At 32.8% G+C, this 20,484-nt stretch overlaps 3 protein-coding genes across 3 annotated transcripts; all 3 read left to right on the top strand.

The window, feature by feature from the left end:
- The first annotated feature begins 370 nt into the window (after positions 1–370).
- LOTGIDRAFT_233270 (hypothetical protein) lies at positions 371–5,483 on the top strand. The gene is made up of 7 exons (XM_009059040.1): positions 371–463; positions 651–695; positions 1,043–1,158; positions 1,801–1,964; positions 3,184–3,211; positions 3,493–3,817; positions 4,174–5,483. The coding sequence occupies exons 1-7, from the start codon at positions 427–429 to the stop codon at positions 4,602–4,604; spliced, it is 1,146 nt and encodes a 381-aa protein (XP_009057288.1). The 5' UTR covers positions 371–426; the 3' UTR covers positions 4,605–5,483.
- Positions 5,484–9,593: 4,110 nt separating this feature from the next.
- LOTGIDRAFT_162980 (hypothetical protein) lies at positions 9,594–12,715 on the top strand (the record flags this gene model as incomplete). Its single annotated transcript, XM_009059041.1, has 4 exons — positions 9,594–9,657; positions 10,517–10,609; positions 11,472–11,738; positions 12,471–12,715. 4 exons carry the CDS (start codon positions 9,594–9,596, stop codon positions 12,713–12,715), a joined length of 669 nt encoding a protein of 222 aa, XP_009057289.1.
- A 1,468-nt stretch (positions 12,716–14,183) lies between these two features.
- LOTGIDRAFT_162981 (hypothetical protein) lies at positions 14,184–16,452 on the top strand (the record flags this gene model as incomplete). Its single annotated transcript, XM_009059042.1, has 4 exons — positions 14,184–14,253; positions 14,761–14,985; positions 15,357–15,623; positions 16,208–16,452. The coding sequence occupies 4 exons, from the start codon at positions 14,184–14,186 to the stop codon at positions 16,450–16,452; spliced, it is 807 nt and encodes a 268-aa protein (XP_009057290.1).
- Between the last annotated feature and the right edge of the window lie 4,032 nt (positions 16,453–20,484).

Genomic DNA, 20,484 nt, shown 5'->3' on the forward strand with positions numbered 1-20,484 from the left:
CTAGGTATTGTTTAGTTTCGTAAATTTGTGACTCGTAGACAAAGACTTAACAGGTGCCCGTAGTCCCGATTGTCAAACAGACTCATTAACATTGTTCGAGAAATGTAACACTTCTTTTTTTTTCTGGCAGTAAAAGAATGCAATGATAATATAGTGTTTTAGAACATAAAAGCTTTCCTAGACATTCTAATGAAAATCACTATTCAGAGTAGATCTAACAAGCGAAAAAACGTCGTTAGGCGTAAAAAAATATATTTCGTTCACTGTTTAGTTTTGACGTAGATATGTACGCAACTGTAATGGAGTTGTTTACTTCCGTTGTTAAAGAGACTTCGAAAATAATACACCTTGTATCAATAATTAACTGTCGGGTAAATGATGTCGTCACACATTAATTAAATTTATGTAACCGTTTAGTTTTGGAATATGGCTTGTTCTGGCTCCGATTCTGTTCATATTTCAAGTTAGTTATTGGGCTTTTCATTATTTTTATTTTTTGCTTTTAATTTATGATATTTTATAAATAATAATATTATTATTAGATCAAAGCTGATAGGCTTTTAAAGAAAATAATGATATAGTAGTGAAAAATAGAATTGTAATATACTGTCAGCTAGTGCAAGTTTTATTCTTATATATTTTTTTTTCAGATAATGTGCCTCGAATAAAAACAGGATATTTGAAAAGATATAACAGTAAGTAGGCCTACATTAGGCTACTAGAATGTATAATGTAAACAGTCATTGTTCTGAAAATGTGAATGAAGCTTTTGTTAATGACAGCAAACATAATGTGGTGGCATATTCTTGAAGGACATTTTTTAAAGGCCCTATTTAAATTCTTATCAAGAGATGTTACTACACTTTAAAACTCTAAATGAAATTGAAAAGAAAATTTTAAAGTGTGTTTATAAAAGGGAATTAGTGCCTGGAATGTTCTTAAAATTATATAGATTTTCCTTTATAGTTTTTTTTGATAAAGACAATAGATAACCGTCGATGTCAAATAACCATCAGTTTCAACTTAAATTTCTCCTTTACAGAGGGATTTTTTTCATCAGGATGGAAACAAGAATATTTGGTTCTATATCAGGACAGTACATTAGCTTGGTACGAGGATCAGGGTAGCTATGAGCCCAAAGGTGGAGTCAAATTAAAGGTAATAAGCCAAAGATTTAAGAAATGTAACCTGCGGCAGCGTCAGCTTCCCGAGACTGAGGGTAAAAATAAAAGAAATGAATGGAGTTTTACATCCTACCTTTTGCACCTTGCAGTGTACAATGAGCGTTATTTAGCTTCCTCTTTTTCGATTTCAAACTGTCGAGGGTTATATAACGTGCACAGCCTGTAGCATCTGAACAACACTTTATCCATGTCGCTCCCTACAACCTGTATCACAAGGGAAAACCGGGTTGAAAATCCCAAGGTATTATCTTGATGTATGCAGGGATTGAACCCTGGACCTTCATGTTAGAGAGCAAGTTGTCTAACTTACTGAGCCACCGCAGCTCCCGGGGTACAAATAGGGGGCATACTGACTAAATGGGAATAACAACTTTTGAGTTTGAGATTCAAACTGTGGTAGTTGCTTCCCATGGATCCCTTGGAGAGAGTTCTCCTCCAAGAAAATATTGAAAAAAACAACATATTTTGGTCCAAATAATATATTTCTAAATTTATTAGAAATCAAATTAGGGTACAATTATGTACACCAATTTTCTAGTTGTGCAAATTTATTTACGTCTTAAAAAAAAATTATTAACAATTTTCAGATGTATGTTTTGTTATATTCATTTTGTAGAATGTGTGTAAATTTTTAGCTGTAGGAGCCTACAGTCAGAATGTACCTAACAGACCAGATCTCCCACCTGGAGGAAGAATAACTAATTTAATAGCCTTTCCTCTCAAACCAGATAAAAAAGCTCAGGTTATTTGGATATTATGTGCTGATCAAAATGAACTGAAGTAAGTTGGATACCAAATTGTTCAGTAATTTATTTTATTAATACAATATTTTTTGAGAACAGGATTCAAACCAAGGTTGTTAATTTGTCTGTATGTGTTATTTTTTTTCTCACGGAAGCATCTATATAGCTTTATGATTTTATAAGGGCATTAAAAAAGTATGTGATGCAAATATTAAGTGGTTAATTCTTCATTGTGCATCAGCTTTGTCGGAAACCCTAAAATTATGTAGAATATCTTACGCCATACAAAAAAGGGCGAATTTATTATTTATTACTTTTAAGCGCTTTTTTAGATTTTCAACTGGAATAAATCAGAGCGAGCGCAAGCAACAATCAGGCATTTTTGGGCCTGTAAAACAGACTATTTATTTTGTATGGCCTTATGAATTAAACTGTTCCTGGCAAGGCAGTTCATCTGGTAAATCAGGATGATAACTTTTCATTTCTTGGTATCTAGGGAAATAATGTATGTAAATGTTGAAATATAGAAATAAATATATTGAAATGTAATAGGTGAATAAGGCTTAGATTGTAATATGTAAATAGATATGAAGAAATTTTTGTTGGTTATGTTGTAATCCTACAGGAGTTAATATATCTTTTACTGATCAGTCAGGCAATGACGTCTGGGTCATTATCAAAGTAAACATAAGATTTCAAACTTTGAACTCATATAAAAAATTATTGTGCACCCTACCCTGCTCACCCTACATCTAATACAGGTTGTCCAGCAGCCCTAAAATTCTTTAAAAATCCTTTCTTTTTTTTTTGCTAAAATTCCTTTAAAAAATGTTGAACTGTTTTTTGGTATATTTTTCTTGGAAGATGATCGTTTGTGGATGGTCAACAAGAAATTAGCCCTTATTTTTTGTCAATGAGTGTTAGACAGTCTGATAATATATTATAGTCCAAAGAATATATGGATTTTTGATAATATTGTCTACTTAAATTTTTGAATTTTCTGTAATGTCAATAGAGGAAATAATTTTTGTTTTGTGGAGATGTTAACTTTCTAATTTTTTTCCAAATTACATATTTTGTCCATTAACTTTATTTCCAAATCTTCATTACAATTATCATAATAATATTTAGAAAAAATAGCCCATTCTTGGATTATATATAATCAGTGTTCGTAGGCAGCAGATATATAACAGCATTTATTATGCTCTGATTTTTTTGTGATATTTATGCTGATTATTTTTTTGCTTTGTTTTTAGCTCATGGATGAAAGACATCACTAGTACAGTAAGTGTTCCTATTTCCAATTCTCTTATTATGGGCATAATGCTTTCAAGCTCTGTCAAGGGAGATAACTACTATTAAGCATACTTAATCTACCAGTTGACAACTAATCTGAAATTGGCAACCCAATAAAGTTCTTTCAGTTTATTTTTGTTATATTTTCTATATCTGTTTTTGTTAAATTTACCATTTATTGTTAAATTTATCACTTCATCTAGCTTAGAATAAATATCTGAAACCATTGTCATGTTAAATTATGATTATGTCATTTCATATTTTTTCAGCTACCACCACCTCCAAGACCTCCCCAAGGTCAAGGTCCCCCACAAATTCAAGGTGGGCCACCACCACCAGGTTTTCAGCCCCAGGTCACAGGTCAACCTGCTTACCCTCCACAGCAAGGCCAAGGTCCATATCCTCCACCACCGGGTCAAGGACACTATCCTCCCCAACAAGGTTATCAACAGCAACAAGGCTATCATCAGCAACAAGGCTATCATCAGCAACAAGGTTACCAGCAACAGAGAGGAGGTCAACCTCAAGGTACAACTGTTGTTGTTCAAGGGGATAGAAGGAGAAGAAGATCATCTGGAGATGGTTTTGCTACAGGTAAATCTTTTTGAGCGATTTACCCATTACATTAATACTGACTAAGGATCATTGATGGATAAATGGACTGGAGTTTTACATCCTACTTATCTGTTCCTGATTAGGGTAATCAAAGCAATATGTCAATGCATTATGCTATCATGAATATACTGCAAGGACAGGGGAAGTGCCGTAATGTTTTCCATTTGCAATGCATTTCATATCTTTAACATTCACAGCCAGAATGTTTTTTAAGAAAGAGAACATTAATACACAACAATTTATTTTTAAGATAAGTCCCATTGAAAAAATAGCAATTTTTATTCCTCTAAGTACACTTCTGAGCACAATGAAAATTTGTACTTAATCTATTTCAGGTCTCCTAGTAGGTGGTGCCTTAGGTTATGGGATGTCTCGACCCATGGGTTATGGAGGATGGGGTTATGGTGGCTATGGTGGCTATGGTTACGGGGGTTGGGGTGGAGGTTATCATGATCATGGTGACAATATCAACATAAACAATTACAATACTACAGAAATAAATAATGTTGAAAATAATGAATATAATGAAACTAATACTGAAAATAACTATGGTGACGGCGGGGAGTATGGGAATGGAGATGGGTATGGTGGAGGAGATGGTTGGGGTCAGGGGGATAATGGAGGAGGTTATAATGATGGAGGTTATGATGATGGAGGGTATGATGATGGAGGTTATGATGACGGGGGTTATGATGATGGAGGAGGTTATGATGATGGAGGAGGTTTTGATGATGGGGGATTTGATGGTGGTGACTGTGGAGATTAACCAATTAAAAATCAAAATTTGTTATTTGTTAAATTATTTCTGATTTATTTTCTTAATGTCTTTTTTATCTTTTGGACAAATAGTCTCTTCAAATAGCAATATGTACGAGACACAGTTCAGACACAGTTCATCCGTCCAGAATTAGTGTTTTAGACCTGTCTTAAACTAAGCCATGAACTTTTTTGTTTAATGGTGTGGAAATGATGTTGGTCATATTATAATGAAATATTTGGAAATATTTTAAAAATTAATCAACAATTTTTTGAAAATTTGTTTTTAAATTTTGAAGTTTATTATCAAAACTTTATTTTTCAAAGTTTATTGTCAAATATTTTGAAAGTTTATTGTCAAATATTTCGAAAGTTTCGGATATTTGAAATATCTGATAATCAATTTTCGAAACTTTATTAATATTCATTTGAAATTTTATTATGAAATATGTGAAAATTGATTTTCAGATATTGGAAAAAATTTATTATCATTTATTTGAAAATTTACATAACATTTAGAATGAAATATTTGAATATTTAGAATGAAAAATTTGAATATTTAGAATGATAAATCGGAAGAAAAGATTTGTAAATTCAGAACGTCAAATTAATATATTATAATCAATATTGCTGCTTTGGTCTTAGTGCCTTTAACTTTTTGACCTTTAAGTCTTTTGACTTTTTTTTAAGAATTTGTTTTTTGTTCGTGGATATTTTGATCACTCATTTTCAGAAAATAGGTTAGATAAGTATAATAAGATGTGTCACAAACACTTATATCGTTGTGTAATGTCTAAGATATGTATTTTTATTGTTATAATATAAGTTTTATTTTTCATTAAAAGTGATATATAACCTCAAAGAGGTCGCTCGATTGAGCTTTCATACCGCTTGATTGATGGCAGAATTGGAACAGACGTAACCTGTTCAAAACTCTCCAATCTATCGCCACCAAATTGAGTTTGGTGGATTTCATATCGTATGTATATTTGTAAAATGTTAAATTTTAAACTAATTTATTCACAATATATGCTAAATAGTTATACATTTTAGAATTATTTTTTATGTTATTTATATTTTTAAGTCGACTGTGATATATGTTTTGAGCATGGTGGCATTTTAGGCCTTGTATTTTACTAATGGTGCCAGCATACGAACAGTCTTTGTCGCTGATTTTTCTCGCCGACATGAATCCTGAGTAAATCCTCGCATGTGCCCACGCTTCCACAAAAAGATTACCGCGTTGCTGACAGGATTTATAATATCAAACCAGTTTGATATTTGTCGCTGATTGTTTTATCGTCTGCAAGACAGACTATCATAGTACAATCAGATTCATTTTTCTTTGAATTGCATGATTTGCACGGGCTTATTGTAGCCCGCAGCCGGTCTTGACAATACTATAGTTGGCAACTAAAAATCGCTGACCAAGATAGTTCATGTGCACGCACCGTTAAGTGTTGATTTTTGTTCAAATTGTGATTTTTATTGCCCTTTTTCAGCCCACTCAATAATATTTTATTTAAGGATGAAGTGCACATGTAAAATTATGTTGTATATCTGTCCTCATGTTGTCATTTGGACATTTATTTTTTGCACCTATGTCTTTCAATCTGTTAACATTTGCATATAAACTCTCTAGAATCTTCAGTTTTTAACCAATTTTATTTTACATAAACAAAAGAATGATGAACAAGTTAGAATTCGGGAGACAAGTTGGCCCAACATACTTTAGTTTCAGAAACGGAACTCATTTTAAGATACTCTGTGATGTATAGAAAAGACATATACAGAAATAGTGAGTAAAATTCTTAGTTTGAAGAATTTTTTTTCAAATGAATTATGCGATTTTCGTAGATTTTAGTACTTCTGAAGACTAGTTACATATATTCAAGACTAAAATCCAAAAACTCCCCAAAATGCCGCACATCTCCCTTTAACCCCTGACATCTGACAACAAGGACAAGATCACTCGAAAGTTTAAATTTAATAATAAAAAAAAAAACAGGCTAATGTAGCTGTCGTGACAAAATTCACTGCATGGCGTTGCCAGTTTTCATTAGCTCAATTAGGTGTAGAAAAGTAGGACAGAAAAATCCATTCATTTCATTCAAGTAGCTTATGTTCGTGGTCAATTTTGATTTAAAAAACTCTCAAAACCATAACAAAATTTCAAAATTAAAACTTTGAAGTTATCTATCAAGAATTATTGCCCTTGTTCTTTGATATGTTTGCTATTCATTATTAGAATATGCAGGGTAATCTTTTTAAAGGGAAATTCCGCTTTTTTTGTGGGTCGAAAAATTTTTTCTCATGTTTGTGAAAACTATACACCTAAATTGAGAGAAGGGTGACCTTTAACATATCTGAAAAAATCTATTTATTTATTTGAAAACATTACGTAAGGTTTATAAGTTAGTCATGCATTTTGGAAGCTGTAAGAAAACTACTGTACGGATTTGAGTAAAATAAACGCTAATTGAAGATATATGTGTCTCATACTTATTTTAAAGGTTAACTAATAATATCGAGCTATTATAAAGCCAAACGCCAAAACTAGGTCAAACTGCTTAATTAACAATTAATACTATCCGTCTTTAATTAACACTTTTCAAACAAATTCAGTTTGATCAAGTAGATACATAGATATAAATAGCATACTTTCAGGTATAATTTACAAGTTTTTGATAATGAAAACTTTTTACAAAACGCGAAATATCCCTTTTATTAAACAATTTCCAAACTTTAGTGCAATCTAAGTCAAAATGAGGATTCTGTGTGTATATGAAATACATAATTGAAAAAATGGATACTTCATTTTCTGCCTATGTACTACAATCTTAAATTTGAACTATGTTGTTGTGAACTATGTTGTTATGTTGTCTGGCAAGTTATGTTTTTTTGCACTGTTTAAATATTTACTAATGTTAAAGAAAGTGTATATATAGGTTAGAATTTGTTCTGTTGTTTTAAGTTTCACTTCACATTAGAACTCAATGAATAGACTTTTCTTTTATATTGGTTAGAATACAAAAGCTTGTCATCGCAAGTTTTTCAATAACAACCTGTCTTTTTGTGATTTTATTGACAGTTCTCATTGATTGATCTGGTCTGAGTTTTTTTATACGCCCACACGTAAGATGGGCGTATATTGTAATCACCCTGTCGGTCCGTCCGTCTGTTCACATTTGGTTCGTGCTCACTCTACAGGCTACAATTCTTTGCAGATTCTTTTGATTTATATTTTGTGTGTCAATGTCATTATGAAGATGATCCCTATAGATTTTCGTGGTGATCGTATAATTTTTCACCGAAATATCGTGTCTGACTTGACGTTTTTCTCTATTAGCTATATTGTGCAACTCGTGCTCACTCTACAGGCTACAATTCTTTACAGATTCTTTTGATTTTGATTTTGTTTGTCAGTGTCATTATGAAGAGGATCCCTATAGATTTTCGTGATGATCGGATCATTTTTCACCGAAATATCGTGTCTAACTTGACGTTTCACTCTATTAGCTATATTGTGCAACTCGTGTTCAATCATTTCTGACAGCTGCCAGTGGGCGTATGTTACCTTGTCTGACAACCTATCTTTTTTATATTTAAAGGGATATAGTTGTCTAAATATATATTTTAACAACAGAAACAATTCAATTATAGAATCTGAGCTTATTTCAGCCTGAAGAAATGAGAGATCAATGCTGACAGCAGTATTTAAATTAGGGAATGCTGATAATAGCCTGAAAATTTTACACCCTTACACCTAATGATTCAAAGAAACGCCACCGGATGTGACCCATTACTCCATTGTTAACTGTGATATTTTGTGTTATAAAGGGATATAGTTGCTCAACCACTAACTTTCAATTACCTGTATCACTTATCAGAAGCAGGACATAACTCATCTGCAATTAATGATTTTCATAACAAGACATAAGACTGCTGTCATGTACAACCAGGTACAAATCTCAGTAATTGTAAACAGGTTTTTTACATTTTGTATGTGTATTGGGGACACTGATAGCATCAATTTGTACCATTCCAATTTTCAATCAGACGTTTGTGGTTCCTGCAAGTCCACATAAATAAGTGTTTAATGACGTCACTTATCGCAAAATATTCTCTATCACATATTAAGGTCATTCGCGATTAGTGACGTCATCAAACACTTAGTTTTAGAGGAATTGCAGGAACCACAGACGTCTGAATGAAAATTGGAATAGTGCAAATTGATCCCCGATACACATAAAAGATACGCATTGCAGAAAAACCTCTTTACAGTCGCTTTAAGGTAGAAGAATTTTATCAGATGATAAAGTGAACATTTGACAACTTTATCCCTTTTACATTTTTCATATAATTAATCTAATATTATTTTTGATTTAGAGTCTATTTTTGCTTTTGCAGATCAGCATATTGTTGGATCAAAATGAATATACTTATGACAATAAACTTGGCTTTTTTTTTTAAAGGGATAGTAAAGATGTTTTTTAAAATAATTCATGTGCATTGGGGACACCGAAAGCATCAATTTGCATCATTCTAATTTTCAATCAGACGTCTGTGGTGTCTGCAAATCCACTAAATCTTATGATCAAGAGAAAAATTCGTCGAATTAGTCGAACCTAAATCCCATCTAGTAAAAGTGGGGATGCAAACCATTTCTTGCTCGAAATATCTGATCAAACGTCAAAGACACAATAATTTGTTGTTGTGAAGGTATACAGTCACTTAGACAACCACTCAATGAATAATTTATAGAACATCAATATTTTTTTAAAAGAAGTTTCTATAGGGAAATTTATACATTCATTCGCCAAGATTTAGAGACAAAATTGACATCACGGGAACCGAAATATTAATTTATTATTTATATATCATTCTCTTCATTATTAAAAGGTTTGCGTCTACGTTTTTGGCCTTCTTATGTTTATTTATAGTGTTAGCAAAATCGAGAAAATACTCAAGTATCTAGTATCTACTTACTACTTATAAAATGCCGTTTGTGTGGATGAAATTGCTGTTTTTATTTGTATTTTGGAATACCGATGAAATAGTTGGTGAGTGATTTAATCTGACATTATGTTCGTATTTGCAATTACTAAGCACACTTATTGACCAAATGAGAACGACGCGCGTCAAAACCACCCAGTACAAAAATGGACGGAATAATAACCACCTGCGCTCATCTGATCTTGTAAATATAGCCGTACGTTTATTCACAATATTATCATTTGTTGTAAATACAGTGTAGGACTATACGCTCATTTACAATCCCTGATCTTGTAAATATAGTCGTACGCTCATTCACAATATCATCATTGGTTGTAAATACAGTTTAGGCCTATACGCTCATTTACATTCCCTGATCTTGTAAATATAGTCGTACGCTCATTCACAATATCATCATTTGTTGTAAATACAGTGTAGGCCTATAAGCTCATCATATACAATCCCTGATCTTGTAAATATAGTCGTACGCTCATTCACAATATTATCTTTTGTTGTAAATACAGTGTAGGCCTATACGCTCATTTACAATCCCTGATCTTGTAAATATAGTCGTACGCTCATTCACAATATTGTCATTTGTTGTAAATACAGTGTAGGCCTATACGCTCATTTACAATCCTTGATCTTGTAAATATAGTCGTACGCTCATTCACAATATTATCATTTGTTGTAAATACAGTGTAGGTCTATACGCTCATTTACAATCCCTGATCTTGTAAATATAGTCGTACGCTCATTCACAATATTATCATTTGTTGTAAATACAGTGTAGGCCTATACGCTCATATACAATCCCTGGTCTTGTAAATATAGTCGAACGCTCATTCACAATATTATCATTTGTTGTAAATAAATTTGTAAACGCTCATTTACCGTTGTTGCAAATATTTTTTTCCTTTTATTCAGTTTCTGGATTAGAGAATCTTGCATCAAACAAACCAACTAGACAAACAAGTGAATATGGCGGTGGACGATTTTCTTCAAAAGCTGTCGATAGAGGTCTTAGCACCTCTAATCTCTACTGCTCTCATACAAAAGATCCAACAGATACGCCCAATTGGTTGGTGGTTGACTTAAAAGCTGAATATGAAATTAGAAATATCTCTGTCTTAAATAGACAGGACTTAGGTTGAGTTTTTTTACTGGAGAATTTTCTTTTGATTTAGTTTTTTGATATTCATTCCAGTGCAAACGTCGAAGTTGAGATTCAAAATACGACAGCTCTGTGGAAGCGCATAATCCTTACATACAGCATCTAAAAGGATCATCCCCTAGAAAACGTTTGATAAATTGAAATGATTTGGTCCCTTACTCCCTCGGGACACATATTTTGTGTCAAGACAGCTTGCCAGGCAAGGTAACATACCCTCACTGGCAGTTGTCTTTATTGAATAAAATACGATTTTTTTCATTTAATTGATCTTCATAATTCAATGTGTAGTTTGAATTTATTGATATATATTTTACTGTCAGTTATTAATGTTTTTCCCAATTTAATAGCGCCTATTTTTCTTTCTCTACACCTGGGGGTATAAACCATTTTCAAGAGGGCAAAGCGTATCGCCATTGTTTAGTGATAAGCTTGAGCTATGAATTGGCGCAAGAAATTTATACAAAGAAAAATGGCCCGTAGCTACTGGAGGCAAGGGTGGCAGTGTCAATACTGTAACTAAACACCATACACCATTGCCCTTCTGGATATATTTGAACACGTCAGGCTACGGGCCTGACTGGAAATTCGGTCAGATGATAATTTGGTCATGATGCGATTTACCCTGAGAATCAAATTGTATTACTGTGACCAATATTCAATGATATTCCTAAGATATCAGATTTGTGTTTATAATAATTTTAATTTTAGGTGATAGATTGAGAAATTTTACTGTTTCTGTTTGGCAATATGATCCTGGTCCTCATATCAAATATAACATGGTGGATACTGAATACTGTATTTGTGTCCATTACCCGAACACAGCAGAGAGTGGCACCTGGACAAATTTAACATGTACGAAAATATGTTTGGGAAGATTTGTTCTGTTTGTTTTGAATAACCAAGAAGCTTTAACAATATGTGAATTAGAGATATTTGGTGATATATACAATGGCTGTCCAACACAGTACTTACCTGGTAGGTTTAGAATAAAGGGATATATACTTCTAATAATGGGATTATAAATAAATAATTGATTAAATATAAAGTAAATCCACTGTGCAATAATTTAACAATTTTAAAAGGGCGTTCCGTTTTTTTTTTGTAGGTCGAAAAAAAATTTCCTTCAAATTTGTGAAAACTATACACCAAAATCCAGAGAAACATGTCCTTTAACGTATCTGAAAGTTTTAACTAAATTGATTTTTTAACGCTAAAACTATTTAAAAAGTTCACATAAACATGTTAAGTTCGTTATGCTTTTTGGAAGTCTAGTCGTTCAGATGGGACAATAAACCGAGGCCCCGTGTGCTCCAGGCTGTGCACGTTAATGATCCCTCGACAGTTGGAGATCGAAAAAGAGCAGGCTAATGTCGCTGTCCTGGCAAAATTTTTCTCGTGGCACCCTGCATGGCGTTGCCCGTCTTTATTAGCCCACATGGTGCAGAAGAGTAGGACATAAAACTCAATTCATTTCATTTCATTTTTGGAAGTTTTGGTAGAAAACGTGTTAGATCACAGTTAAGACCTAAAAGAAAAAAGGAAACGAAATTGTGATTAAATGTAGTAGATTCAAGCGACAAACGGGACTTTTTATTTCTGGAATATGTGAGGAGCTCGATTACACAACAATTAAAGCAACAATGAGCAAGACTTTGAAACCTTCATATATATCATTGCAAAGTTATGTCTATATACTCTTTATTACAGAAATGAATATAAAGAAAGTGGTAGGTAAACGTTCCAGTCCACCAAATTGTACACTCTTACCATATGAAGTAACCAATGTATATGAGTGTATCCATCAATGTTTACAGATGAACAACTGTACCAGTTTTAATTATGGTCCTAATTTAATCAACACTGTTAATTGTCAATTAGTGAGATGTTTTTCACATCCAAAAGAAGACTTTACTGTAGATAGTGATTGGAACTGGCGATATTTGTCACGATAACACATTTATCTTATGTGCGACATAAGACCTATATGGCTTAAAAAGGCTTAAGGCTTAAAAAGGACATTGTTTATCTCTTTATTGAGATCGGACAGTTACGCTAGTGCTCTGTAATAAATGCTGTACTTAAAGACAATAATATTGTTTGCTGGCACTATGTTAAGATTGTTATGGGGTCACGTCGTGATATTGGTGGGCTAAACTAAACATCATAGGATGTTTTTTTCTCCCAAAGGCACTAAAGCTACTGAATGAATTAAGATCGCAAGACCAATAACAAATCATTGGTAAATTACATAATTAAAGAGGCTAGAGATGCAGAGGGGGGGGGGGAGTAGGCATTTGCCTACCTAGTAAAGTGGTTGCACCCCCACTTTTTTTCAACAAATCTAAATGTCTACCTTTTTTTCTCCAAAATATGTGTAAGAATGCACAAAATTCATTCATTTTTTCTAAGATTTTCTTGAAAGAACCCTCTAAGACCCTCTATGATCGGCTTGCGACTATGATTCCACCACAGAGTAGCCAAAATTTTAATTCAGTCTTAGCAGTTGTCCCTTCCATTGAGTCAGTCTGCCTTATATTTGTACCCCAGTCTCGGAAGACTGGCGCCGCAACTGCCTTTCTTCTTTATTAGCTATTTCATCTGTCTATTCTACATATCACAATAATGAAATATTAATAGTTTTCGACTCCATTTCGGTTTTGAAACAGTTAAAAAGACAATGTTCTGATAATTATAAGAAACTTTATATAATACATTTATCCATCCGAGCGTGCTATACGCCTACATTATTCAACTGTGTGCAGATAAACTAAAACTGGATGATAGAGGCTAACCCTCGTCAGTCATTCGACACTTTTAGGCTACTGATTGGCTTAACTAAAAATAAATCTATATCTGAGACTAAAGTATATGATTGGTAAAAAAAATGACGGATCTGTCTGTTTAAGATTAATGAGATAACTGGTATAATATTTAATACACAGATTTTGAGTTAATGCCCAATACATCAATGTCAATATTATGAGCTTTTGGAGCAAAAGTAACGACTTAGTAGGATTGTTCAAAATGTTCAAGCTGTCAAAAATTGTTGTTCTGTGGGTGTAGAGTTATTTGGACGTCAATATTGTATTCATAATAAGTTTCATTAGGGAAACATACCCATTTACTTTTTAAGAAACAGCATTCAAGTCACTGGAACCGCTTTTAACATGATGTTTTTATTCAATGATTACATGAATATAATTTATTTATTCCTTGAGTGTCATTTAGTAAAGTAACTGTTTTGTTTTCATTTAGGCGACGTTTCGGGATTTCTAGACTGTATCAAGCTATGATAATAACAACAATTTCTTTGTATTACGACAAGAGTGAGAAAAACTAAAAACAGCATGTTTTATTCGGGATAGGACCAAATACTGAAGATTCTGAATAGCATCTACTGATTCGACCAATTTTTATAATATGCCGTTTGTGTGGATGAAATTAGTTTTGTTGAATTTATTTGGAATTTTGAATACCAATGATTTAGTTGGTAAGTGATTTTATTTGACATTATATAGAATTACCCCGGGAGACTGTCGAATGCTGAAACATGTCATTCGGCAATTCTCTACAGTTTCCGCAAAGCTGAATCTTTTTCGGCGAATGGCGAATTTCGTTGGGTTTTTATAGGCGATATTTGTGTGATTTGTCTCCGATACTTAAATTCTCAGAATCACGTGACAATATTGACATAGTTCCGACAAACTACCATTACTACCATTACCATGATATATGTTGCAGAGAGCTAGCATAACTTTCGGATTGAACAACTTTTTCGAAATTCGTGTTTTTTTTTTCATCAATCAACGATGGCAACAGTCATCGATAAAAGTAAAACAATGATAATAAGTAGTTTCTGATGTCCAGTCTATTCCTATATATGACTTTCGCAGACTGGAGGCATTGGATGATAGAGGCTAATGTATCAGAGGCTTGTAAAACCAGATAGTGATGGGAAAGAAGCAATATACATTTAATTCCGACATTTTTATTTTAGTTTTTGGATTAGGGAACCTTGCATTAAACAAACCAAATAGACAAACTAGTTATTATTATGGTGGTAAATTTTCTTCCAAAGCGGTCGATGGTCATCTAACCATGGGTAACACGCAATGTTCTCATACAAACAATCCAACAGATACACCTAATTGGTTGATGGTTGACTTAGAAACTGAATATGAAATTACAAGTATCAAGGTCTTAAATAGACAAGGCGACGAAGGTTGAGTATTTTGACTAGAGACTTTACTTTTCTTTTTATTTTACATCTTGAATTTTGGTTCTCCAGCCTCATTTCAATAGCTTTTAAAACCTATAGCATCATTATTACAAATTGTTCACTCCGGTTTTCGTCTGTTAGTTTAGCCCAGAAATTGCAGATATTGCAATAGGCTTATTCACTGTTTGTCGTGAATTTGGGCAGTGGAAAATTGGTCAATAGGTCACAGTAATTTGGTCATAAAAAATGCCCTTATTGGTTGTATTATTGTGACCAAATTTCATGTGAACAATTCTACTAAAATTTTACATTATCAATTGAGAGAATTATATAATATTGAGCTGGTTGTATTTATATAATAATTTTAATTTTAGGTGATAGATTGAGAAATTTTACTGTTTCTGTTTGGCAATATGATTCTGGTCCTCATATCAAATATAACATGGTGGATACTGAATACTGTATTTGTGTCCATTACCCGAACACAGCAGAGAGTGGCACCTGGACAAATTTAACATGTACGAAAATATGTATGGGAAGATTTGTTCTGTTTGTTTTGAACAACCCAGAACCTTTAACAATATGTGAATTAGAGATATTTGGTGATATATACAATGGCTGTTCAACACAGTACTTACCTGGTAGGTTTAGAATAAAGGGATATATCCTTCTAATAATGAGATTAGAGTCAACTAAATATTTGATTTACCTGCTGTTAAAACTCTATTTCAGAAAGTAAATCCAGCGTACCATTATTTTTAAGAATTTCAATTTAAAAAAAAGTACAGCTTCAGTCTCAATATGGCGCCGAGGTTGGGTCGCTGAATTGTTCTTATTGAAAAGTTGCCGCCCATTATTTAACCGTCTGTATGCTGGAGATTTATAAACTTACTGAGGATCGGTGCAAAGTAAACTCCCATGCATACATTGACCTTTAGGTTTATATATCCGACAATTGTTTATGATATCAAGAAAAGGGTTCTACATGACTGGTTTGATTGATTGGTTAAAAATAACAAGATTAGAACGAGGTTTCGGTAGAAAACGTGTTAGATTACAATGAAGATAAAATTGTAATCTAATTTTAACAAGATTATAAGCGACACGTAGACCTTTTTACTATTGAAATACAGGCGGGGCTCGATTACACAACAATTAAAGCAACAATGAGCAAGACTTTGAAACCTGCATAATATATATGATGTTTATATCTTCTTTATTACAGAAATGAATATAAAGACAGTGGTAGGTAAACGTTCCAGTCCACCAAATTGTACACTCTTACCATATGAAGTAACCAATGTATATGAGTGTATCCATCAATGTTTACAGATGAACAACTGTACCAGTTTTAATTATGGCCCTAATTTAATCAACACTGTTAATTGTCAATTAGTGAGATGTTTTTCACACCCAAAACAAGACTTTACTGTAGATAGTGATTGGAACTGGCGATATTTGTCACGTTAAAACATTTTCTGTAGACATTAAGACTATATGTCTCATTCTAAAAAGGTTGAAAGTTGACAAAATAATCTTCTGTTTAAGCCATAATGGAGGATATCATATAAATTATTTCGGCTTACTACTTGTTTTGTTGTATATCATAAGTAATATCTCTACAGACAGCCTTTTGCTCTACTTTGTCGACCACCTCCCCGATGTGGGCCAGAATTGAAAATGTTCTCAGAACGCTCGACCGTTTACATTATATAAAATTCACCCTTTCCTTTCTGATAAGTTTTGATTAAAGGATCAAATGCATTGTCAAATTGGCATTTATCATTTAAATTATGTATAAATATATGAAATAGTGGAGGATAATGCTTGATCAATAAGACATCTCAGTGAAGCGATTAATCGCATGACGTCTAGATTATTTTCTAGCTTTCAAATGTAGTCAAAGAAAAACCATGGCTATCTGGGATGTTTTCAAACAATATAAAAACAAGTGTGCTTTAATGATCATCCGTTAGCTATAAATCCCTGAGTTATTCTGGAATGGCTAAAGACCTAGAGGATCTAATTTTAATTCAATGTGTTATGTGCCAAGTGCATTCTTGCAAACTACGCAAACCCCTATTCACTAGATGGCGCCACAGTTTAAATTTCAAAATGGCGCTAGCGAAGTGACCACTCTACTCTGCTTATATTCTCTGTTTGTATCAAATAAGGACCTTCACGATTAGTGACGTCATTAAACACTTAGTTTTAGTGGAATTGAGGGAATCATAGACGTTTGATTAAAAATTGGAATAGTACAAATTGATGTATATAACGTGATTAAAAATACGTCACTAGTACCATTGTATTTTGCTTTAGTATCTCGCAAAAGCCCAAATTTGGATTGTCGTTTGCGACATTTTGGATCGTAATGTCCATACAATTTCGGAACACCCCGAATGTGTTGCGGTCATCAATTTGAAGGCGCCGAATATCATCTCGCATCCACTGCTCCTTACGTTTTTGAATGCCGACAATGTCGACAAACTACAACGATCTTATACCTCGACTGCAATAGTCACCCACACTTTATTGTATAATGGAAAATTATAAATGAATCGATTTAATACGATTTAACGCTAGAGAATACAGCCAATCAGAGGCTTCAACAGAATATCTGTGAACACAAAGCCATATGTTTTCAGCCTTTTTGTCGCGGGTTTTGGTTGGCTGTTTTCGCTTGCGTACAATCAGATCAAATCGCTGCATTCCGTGATACAACAAAAGTGGCTATTGCAGTCAAGGTATCAGTATCTATAGATCAATTAAACTTGATTAAAATCGATATCTTACTTTATGTAACAGAAACAATTAGTTCAACAAGTAATTCATTCTTTTATAATACTTTCAAAAGATTTTTAATTATGAATAATATTATTTCGTTTGGAACTAAATTAACTATCCCCATCGATATCTTGAACATTCCTGTTATTACGTTCATTCAGTCTTTATATAAAATGTGATTGACAGTGTCTTCATAAACCAAGTACTAGCATAGTTAACGAATCGAACCGTAAAAAAACGAAATCCAAAGCAAAACTGATAGATGCTAATCATATGAGGAAGTATATCAACCATAAGTGAGTGAGTATTTAATAATGAAAAGTGGTATCACTTGTATTTGTTTCCTCATGTGAAAAGATTATGTATGAAGTATGTCTTATTTCCCTTGTTGTTAAAAACGCGTTCGATTTAGAAGGCACAATTTTTGACGGATTTTGACGAAACTCGGTGAAATTGTTCATCATCACCTAAGGATGAACTATATCGAAAATAAAATCGAAAAATATTTCATATGAGTTATTGACCTTGTTCTTGAAAACGCTTTCAATATAGAACTCGTAAACACTTAAAGGCACGATTCTTGCTGGATTTTGACAAAACTTTGTAATATTGTTTAGTATCACCCCAAAAATTTCTAAATAAGTGTATGGCTTTGTTTGAATATTTCAAACATCTGTTTTTATTCAAAATCAAAGCTGCTAGTGGGCGTATATACTTTGCCTGGCAAGCTATATATTAGAAATAGCATTCACCTGAACCGAGAATTAATTACTTTTTATGTCATATTCTATCTATTTATTGTTTATAAATAAGCTTTTGTCACTGTTTATTACACAAATATTTTATTTAATCCTTGAATGTTATTTAGTAAAGTAACTGATTTTGTTTAAGCGAAGTTTTTACTAGAGTTCTCTTGTCTCTATCAAGTTATGATAATAACAACAATTACTTTGTATTACGACAAGAGTGAGAAAAACTAAAAACAGCATGTTTTATTCGGGATAGGACCAAATACTGAAGATTCTGAATAACATCTACTGATTAGACCAATTTGATAATATGCCGTTTGTGTGGATGAAATTGGTTTTTTTTAATTTATTTGGATTTTGGAATACCGATAAAATAGTTGGTAAGTGATTTTATCTGACTTTATATAGAATAATGAACCGAATGTCATGTCCTACAGGCTAACTATATTTTTTACATATTTCAAAAATTGAAATCACTACCCGAATGTCATTTCCTACAGGCTAACTATATTTTACATATTTAACTATTTTTTTTTTATATTTCAAAAATTGAAATCACTACCCGAATGTCATGTTCTATAACAATATTTTACATATTTCAAAAATGGAAATCACTACCCAAATGTCATGTCCTATAACTATATTTTACATATTTCAAAAATTGAAATCACTATCCAAATGTCATGTCCTATAACAATATTTTACATATTTCAAAAATTGAAATCACTACCCAAATGTCATGTCCTATAACAATATTTTACATATTTCAAAAATTGAAATCACTACCCAAATGTCATGTCCTATAACAATATTTACATATTTCAAAAATTGAAATCACTACCCAAATGTCATGTCCTACAACTATATTTTACATATTTCAAAATTTGAAATCACTACCCAAATGTCATGTCCTATAACAATATTTTACATAAAGTCTTTGAATGGCATTTAGAAATTGTGAGTACGATATATAGACACAGCTTTATGGAACAACAATCACTGGTTAAAGTTTTATGCAACGTTTCGACGTGTTTCCCCCGTCGTCCTCAGGCACATAATGAGAAGAAGTGATGGGCAAACTATATATACATTAATGCTTATTATTAAGAACACACAAGAGATAAATGGTTTATTGATACATTACATTAAATTTTAACAGGTACAATAAGAGGTATATAATTCTTAAAATAACATACAGGCTGATTAAGTAAAATAATTGAAGTAAAGTAAATGAATTAAAAAAGATTAATTGAAGATTAAATAAGCAACTATTGCTGGTATTGGAGTCTTTTATTAATAGAAATTACATTGTTCATATAACTAACTATGCTTAAAGTTGGAAATTGTTTTGAATATGAATAATTACAAGTTGATAAGTTTATCATATGCATGCGATAAACGAACACCTTCATCTCTGTTAAGGTCAGGCTGATATCTTCTGATGTGGATAGCTTCATGAAGTCTCCTGGTTTTATCTATGTGCTTATTGATTGTCAGTATGTTGGTGTTGTCAAAGTTGACTTTATGTCCTGTTTTCCTTCCCATAGCAAGATGTTCAGCCACAGCAGATGTTCCTTCATTGCCGGGCTTGTCTTGATGGTCTTTGAGTCGAACATCAAGGGGTCTCTTTGTTTCCCCTATATACGAGCTTCCACAGGAGCACTCAACTTGGTAGACACATCAGTTAGGTTTTTGGTTGTTGGAGGGATTCAATTTACCACTGGCTCTGAGCAAATCTTTAAGCGTTGAGTTGCCAGAGAACACTGTTTCAATGCCGACTGACTTTTTCAGGATCTTCTTGATTTGGTATGATGCCTTTCCGATGAATGGGATAGCTAAGCGGGTTGATGGTCTGTTGGGATTAGGCTGTTGGTTGGTTGGTTTTTCCATTAATACGGATCGAAAAGCTTGATGTACAAAGGCTGGAGGGTAGTTGTTGTGCAAGCAGAATACTTTCTTGATGTGT

This window comes from Lottia gigantea (assembly GCF_000327385.1).
Source record: "Lottia gigantea unplaced genomic scaffold LOTGIsca_37, whole genome shotgun sequence".
NCBI lineage: Eukaryota > Metazoa > Mollusca > Gastropoda > Lottiidae > Lottia > Lottia gigantea.